Here is a 7114-nt window from a genome sequence, read left to right as displayed (position 1 = left end):
TCTTACTGAGTTATACCTTAAACTCACCCTTATTAAAATCTCTTCGCAGGTTTGTATTACGATGATGATCGAGAGGGAGAAACTGATCAGATTCCTCAAGATGGGGCACTCTACTATGTTCGTGTTTGAAATGAAAGACGGTTACAACTATCGTAACCACATGAACAATATGGTTTTTTTCAATAAAACGGTGAAAAAGCTGCACAAGGAAATTACCAAAAACAAGAATGCGACTGATGATCAGATAAAAATGATTGCTCAAATCCAAGCTAATAAAAGCATCGCTTGGATGGAAGGACCTCTCGGATGGACAGCTTGGGTTGATCAATTTGAAGACCCGCTGCATTAATACCTTTTTTGCTATTGTATAGCTGCTTCACTATGTAATTTACATTTTTGGCTGCTCTTGTGACTTACTCTCCGTGTGAGGCATGCCTCCGGAGCTGACTTAATTTTGGAACCTCCTCATGCTGTAATTCTGTTGATAACACTATATTTAATATAAAAAATATTGCTTATATTTTCATTATTCCTATTCTTAAAATTTCTAAAGAAAAAAAATTAACAATAATATCCTATGCAAGCAACATTATCTTAATAAAAACCAAAAGTTATGAATATAAATTCAAAATATAGTAGACATTTTAAAACCGTTCAAACAAAACAATAGCGTAAAAGATTTCATGTGGCAGACATGCACGCCTAATGGGGAAGCATACATCCAGACATATGTTCATGCAAAGCTAATTATAAGACTAGCTTACATATATTTGATTTTAATCAAATATATATATAATACACCTCTAATAAGCGCCTCGATAAGGATATCTCTGGTGTATTATATATATATTTGATTAAAATCAAATATATGTAAGCTAGTAGCAGCTGCGGCTCAACATGGGAAACAATAAAAAAAAATCAAAATAAAACTATATAATATTATATTAATAACATTTGTTGCAATAATATGTAATATTATTATTGCAATTATTATTATTTTTTATTTGTTTGTACTGAAATAAATTATATTATAATATTATTATATTATTAATATATGAAATTTCAAATATCTATTTAGACTATTTTATATTATATTTATGTGTTGCAAGATCAAAGCAAATTCTAAAATCTAAGATATATTAAACTTTATTTAATGATAATATAAAAATTTATTTAATCGCGAGCATTATGGTTATGGTTAGCATTAGGGTTAATATTTACATCATGGTTCAGGTTAGATTTATGATTAGGGTTAGAGTTAGCATCAAGGTTAGGGTTTGGTTTTGGTTTAGGATTATGGTTAGGGTCAAGGTTCAGTGTTAAGGTTAACTTTATTGTTAGGGATACAATTACCATTAGGGTTAAGATCAAAGTTAGAGCTAGAAATAGGGTTATGGTTCAATTAAATTAGAATTAGGGTTAAATTAGTATTAAAGTTCAATAAGGATTAGGGTTTGGGCTTGACTAAAGTTAGGAATAGATTAGGATTAAAGTACAATTTGGGTTAGGGTTAAGTTTAGGGTAGGATTATTGTTATGCTTAAGGTCTAGGATGATGGTTAGATTAGCGTTATCATTAGAATTGGGATAATTATTATGATTAGGGTTATGGTTTGGGGTTATGGTTAGGTTTGTTATTTACATCATGGCTGGCGTTAAGGTTAGGTTTAGGATTATGGTTAGGGTCATAGTTAGGATTATGGATAGGGATAGGGTTTACATCATAGCTAGAGCTAGGATTAGGGTTAGGTTTGTGAGTAACATCATGGTTAGGGTTAGGTTTAGGCTTAGTGTAGGATTACCATTAAGATTACCATTAAGATTACTATTGTAGGATAGATCTTGGGGTTATTGTTAGGGTTGAAATATGGTTTTACTTATAGTTTAGTTTGTATTATTGTTCAATAATAGTTATGGTTAGGATTAACATTAAGTTAGGACCGACTTTTAATTAGAGAGAAATATTTGAGTTAGGGTTAAGTTATAGTTATTTTCATTTAGGGTTCAATTATGGTTAGGGTTTGGTTATGGTAAGGGCTTAATTATAGTTAGGATTTAATTATAGTATGGATTATAGTTTAATTAGGGTTAGAAATAGGGACATGATTCAATTTCATTATGGTAATGGTTAAATGAGGATTAGGTATTGGGCTAAAATTTAATTAGGATTAGGTTTCAATTAGGGTTTAATTCCAAGGTTAGAGTGAAGCTTAGTTGTTAGGTTATGGTTAGGTCTCAATTATGGTAGGATTAGGTTTAGGGTTAAGGTTTTTATTGTAGGAAAATGGTTGGGTTTATTTATATTTAGATTAGAGTCAGGGTTAAGGTTAATGTTAGGTTGTGATTAATGTTACTATTGTAGAATAAATCTTGTGGTTATGGTTAGGGTTAAAATATGGGTCGACTTATAGTTTAATTAGCATTACAGTTCAAGCATAATTATTGTTAGGGTTAACATTAGGCTAGGTTTAAATGAGGGTTATGCTACAATTAGGGTTAAACTATTGTATGATAATGCTTGGGTTCAATTATATTTAGACGAGAGTTAGGGTTAAGGTTAGCTTAAATTAAGGGAAGGGTTAATGTTATGTTATGATTAAGATTACTATTGTAGGATAAATCTTGGGGTTATGGTTAGGGTTGAAATATGGTCCTAGTTATAGTTTTATTAGCATTTTGGTGTAAGCACAATTAGGATTAGGATTAAAATTAGGTTAGTATTAGGGCTTAATTAGTGAGAAATATTTTCCAAGTAAGGTTTAAGTTATAGTTAGCTACAGTAAGGGGTTCACTTACTGTTAGAATATGATTATGGTAAGGTTTTAATTGTAGTTAGTGTTTGATTATGGTTAGTGTTTAATTATAGTATGAATTGTCATTCAATTAGGGTTAGAAATAACATCACAATTCAATTCTATTAGGGTTAGTGTTAAATAAGGATTAGGGTTTGGGCTAAAATTCTATTAGAGTTATAGTTAAGTGTAGGGCTAGGGTTTAACTATTCTTAGAGGGTTCAAGTTGTAGTCAAGGTTTGATTGTAGGGTTCTCTTTTAGTTTAGGGTTAGGTTTTAATGATTAGGTTTCAATTATTATAAGATTAAGCTATAATGATGGTTACTATTCTAAGATAATGTTTGGGGTAAGGGTTGGGGTCAAATTATGTTTAGGGTAAATATTATGTTATGATTAAGGTTAGTATTGTAGCATAAATTTTGGGGTTATAATTAGGGTTAAAATATGGTTCAAGTTATAGGTTAATTAGAATTATGGTTCAAGCACAATTAGGGTTAGGGTTATAATTATATAAATACTATTTTTAATTGGGTCAATATTTTGAAGATATATTAGGATTTTCTTAAATTAATATTATGCTTAGGGTTGAATTAGGGTTAGATTAAGGTTCATGTTGTACGTAGGGTTTCCTTCTATGGTTATCTAGTTAAGTTTTTGGTGAGGTTAGGGTTTCCATTCAGTTAGATGAATTAGTGTTAAGGGTTAAGATTATATTTAATTATATTTAGGGTTCAATTATGATTATAGTATGACTATGGTAAGGTTCGATTATAGTTAGGGTTAGGATTAGAGTTGAAATAGGGTTAGGGTTTGATTATGATAAGGGTTTAATTATAGCTATGGTTAGTATTACATTTAAATTCGGTTTAAATTAAGGTTATGATTTAGTTACATTAGGGTTAGGATTAAATTAGCAATAAAGTTCCATTAGGGTTAGGGGTTGGCCTAAAATTCAATTTGGATTAGGGTTTGATTATGTTTAGATGAGGGTTCAAGTTGTAGTTAGGGCTTAATTGATGGGTTATAGTTATGTTTAGGGTTAGGTTAAAGTTAGATTTCAATTATGGTAAGATTAGGTTATGGTTATGGTTAGGGTTTAGTTCTGGGTCTACATTTAGGATAAGGTTTGAGCTTAAGACTAGGGTTCAATTAGCAATATGGCTAGGTTTAAGGTTGGGTTAGGGTTAATGTAAGGTTATAATTAGGGTTACCATTGTAAAAAAATTATTGGGGTTAGGATTATGGATCAATTAGAGTTACTGTTAGGATTATGGTTAATGTTGACTAAGTATTTGATTTAGTATTAAAATTCAATTAGATTTCAATTATTAAGGGTTAGGGTTAGTGTTGTGATTCAATCATAACCCTAGTAACTATTATATCAATTCAACATACAAAAAAATGATTGTTTTAGAAAAAATACATTAAATGTGTTTTGTTTAATAATAAATATGTTAAGGTAAGAGAATTTAGAATAAAAGCATACCTTCCATGTAGGAGTCAAACATAAATCAATACAAAATAATGTATTTCTTAATTTACCATAATACCCAAAATATTGACATCTTATTCATTTCTTTTAAATAAATACATTATAATAGAAATTTAAATGCATGATCAATGTGCATCCAAAACTATCATATAGGATTAGGGTTACAATTTGTGGTAATGTTTATTAAGAGTTAAAATTAGACTTCAATAGGGTTAGGGTTACAATTTTAATTAGGATAAGGGTTAGCATTCAATTTAAATCAAGATTATGATTACAATTCAATTTTTTGAAGGGATAAGGTTTAATTTGGTTTAGTGTTAGAGTTAGGGTTAGGGTTCAAGCTTAGGGTTCAATTCATTATAGTATTAAGGTTTAATAATATTTAAGGTTATGGTTTATTTTGGTTTAGCATTAGGTTTAAAGTTCAATTTTGTTTATTATTTAATTAAAGGTTTAGAGTTAGGGTTCAATTATGTTTATTGATATGTTTAGGGTTCAATTTTTATTTAAGGTTTTCTTTGAGTGTGGTGTAGGGTTAGGGTTCAATTAGGTTTATTGGTATGTTTAGGGTTTAATTTTATTTAAGGTTTTGTTTGAATGTGGAGTAGAGTTAGGGTTAAATTAGGTTTATAGTTAGCATTCAATTTAGTTTATGGTTAGGTTATGCTTAGATTTCAATTAGGTAGGATTAGAGGTTTAAAATTTCTTCTAATTAAAATTATCTTACTCATCACCTTGAATCTAATGCTAAACTTAATAAAATTTAAACTCTAACTATAAAGCAAAAGATAATTAAGTTCTTATCAAACTCCAAGCCTAACCATAACCATAATTAAAATATAATCTTAATTTGAGAGTTTAACCTTTATGAAACAATTTAAGTGTATAATTTTTTTAAGAATATTTATTTATATACATAGTTTTGATTTTTTTTTTAATTTAGAAATATTATACTTTTATGATTAAAATTTAGAGACATAAAAGTTCTTTTAATATTTCTGTATGTAATTTCAATCTTTCCAATTTAGAAATTAAAATGTGGAAACATAAGAATTCTTTTTGATGTTTCTAAATTGAAAATTAAAGATTGTATATTATTTTTTAAATATTTGTGTATTAGATGTAAATTTGAAACATAATATTTTTTATGTTTAAGATTTAGAAACATATAAATTCCTTTTTGATCTTTCTAAATTAAAAATTAGGATTCTTTTCTTCCTTTCTCTTTCTAAATTGATACTACTATAATAAATTAATTTTTACAATATTTTTTTTGAAATCATATACATATTATTTGCATTCATAACATTTATTATCATTTTCTTAATATATTGATAAGAGGACAAAAAGTTATAGATGTTGGTTTTGCTACAATTGTTTGGTAATCTACACATTTTAACAAAATAAAGTGAAATTATCAAAATAGAAATTAAAGAAAATAAAATATAAATATATTTTAAAAATAACAAACACATCTATAATAATGAATAATTGATTGTGATTTTTTTAATCGAATTTTATAAGATTGAAAACATGTAAACTTTGATAATGTAATTTTGCTTTCACCTTAATTTTATATAGATAAATAGTTTTTGAGGCCAAATCAATCATTGACTTGATTCCACAGAGCCGCAGCTTATGTCTTCTGTTTCTTCTTCTTCATTTTCTTTGTGAAAAGTGAGAAGAAGTTTTTCGAGAGAGCGGCGGCACAAAAGGAGGCCTAGAAACAAACTGCAGTTGATCCCATCACATGCCCCAAAAGAATTGGTGACTTTTTATTTGCTTTCTGTTTAACCTCTCTGTCGGCTCTTTCGCAAGGAGCTTCTGAATAAGATCATCCAGAGAAGATGAGGATGAGAAAAAGGGGTCCTTGCTCATAATATTCACAAAGGTGTCCTTTCGACTAAACCCCCTAAAAGGTGTCTGACCGTGACTCATTTCGTATAGAAAGACGCCGAAAGACCACCAGTCGACTGGGTATGAATGGAATTTGCCCCACAGGACCTCTGGTGCGATGTACTCCTCCGTACCCACAAACGAACGAGATTTCCATTCATTATATTCGCCATGATCAGATATGAGACGCAGGGACAGATCGAAATCAGTGAGCATTATGTGCCCACTATCTTGCACCAATATGTTCTCTGGCTTCATATCTCGATATACGATTTCTTTCTCGTGCAAATACTCCAACGCTACAATCACCTCTGCCGCGTAAAACCTGCACATGGATGAAGACAGGTGATCATCTAAAAAAATGACTTCAATTACCATTATTTCACCTGTTCACCTTGAGGAATCTCTCTCTTATATATACAGACAAAAAATATCTGCACAATTATATAGTAACAAAGATAATCCTACAAAGTGTTTAATTAGTTTATTCTCTCAAAAAGTCTCCAATTATAGAGGAGAAGTTTATGCACCAGGATCCCCCGATACCGACTGCAAAAACATAACAAATATAATTAGATTGATATTGAAATTAAAGCAGGACGCAGACATCCACCAAATGCAAGTTAGAAATATAGAAGAACACACAAACACAAATATTCACCTTATGGTGGACTCTGAAAAGGTTTTACTGGGTTACCTATGCCTCAACACGTTAATATCTCCTCCAGAACAATACTCCATGGCCAGAAATGTATGAGTCTCTGACTCAAAGTGGGTAAGCAGAGACGGCAGAAATGGATGATCCAATGAAGACAGAATCTCCTTCTCCGTAGCTGCCAATTTGTAGGCTTTCATCTGTTCCTTACTCATCACTTTGACTGCAAAAGCTTTGTTGATGCCACGATGGACAGCCAAGAAAATTCAATCGTTTCAA

General features: G+C 30.0%; 1 protein-coding gene across 1 annotated transcript; it reads right to left on the bottom strand.

Annotated features, from left to right (window-relative positions):
• Window positions 1-6030: 6030 nt before the first annotated feature.
• Window positions 6031-6558, bottom strand: LOC131867717 (serine/threonine-protein kinase OXI1-like). The gene has a single exon (XM_059215521.1). The coding sequence runs from the start codon at window positions 6556-6558 to the stop codon at window positions 6031-6033; it is 528 nt and encodes a 175-aa protein (XP_059071504.1).
• Window positions 6559-7114: the final 556 nt, after the last annotated feature.

Source organism: Cryptomeria japonica, unplaced genomic scaffold (assembly GCF_030272615.1).
Source record: "Cryptomeria japonica unplaced genomic scaffold, Sugi_1.0 HiC_scaffold_178, whole genome shotgun sequence".
Lineage (NCBI taxonomy): Eukaryota > Viridiplantae > Streptophyta > Pinopsida > Cupressales > Cupressaceae > Cryptomeria > Cryptomeria japonica.
This window is presented reverse-complemented; position numbering and strand designations above follow the sequence as displayed.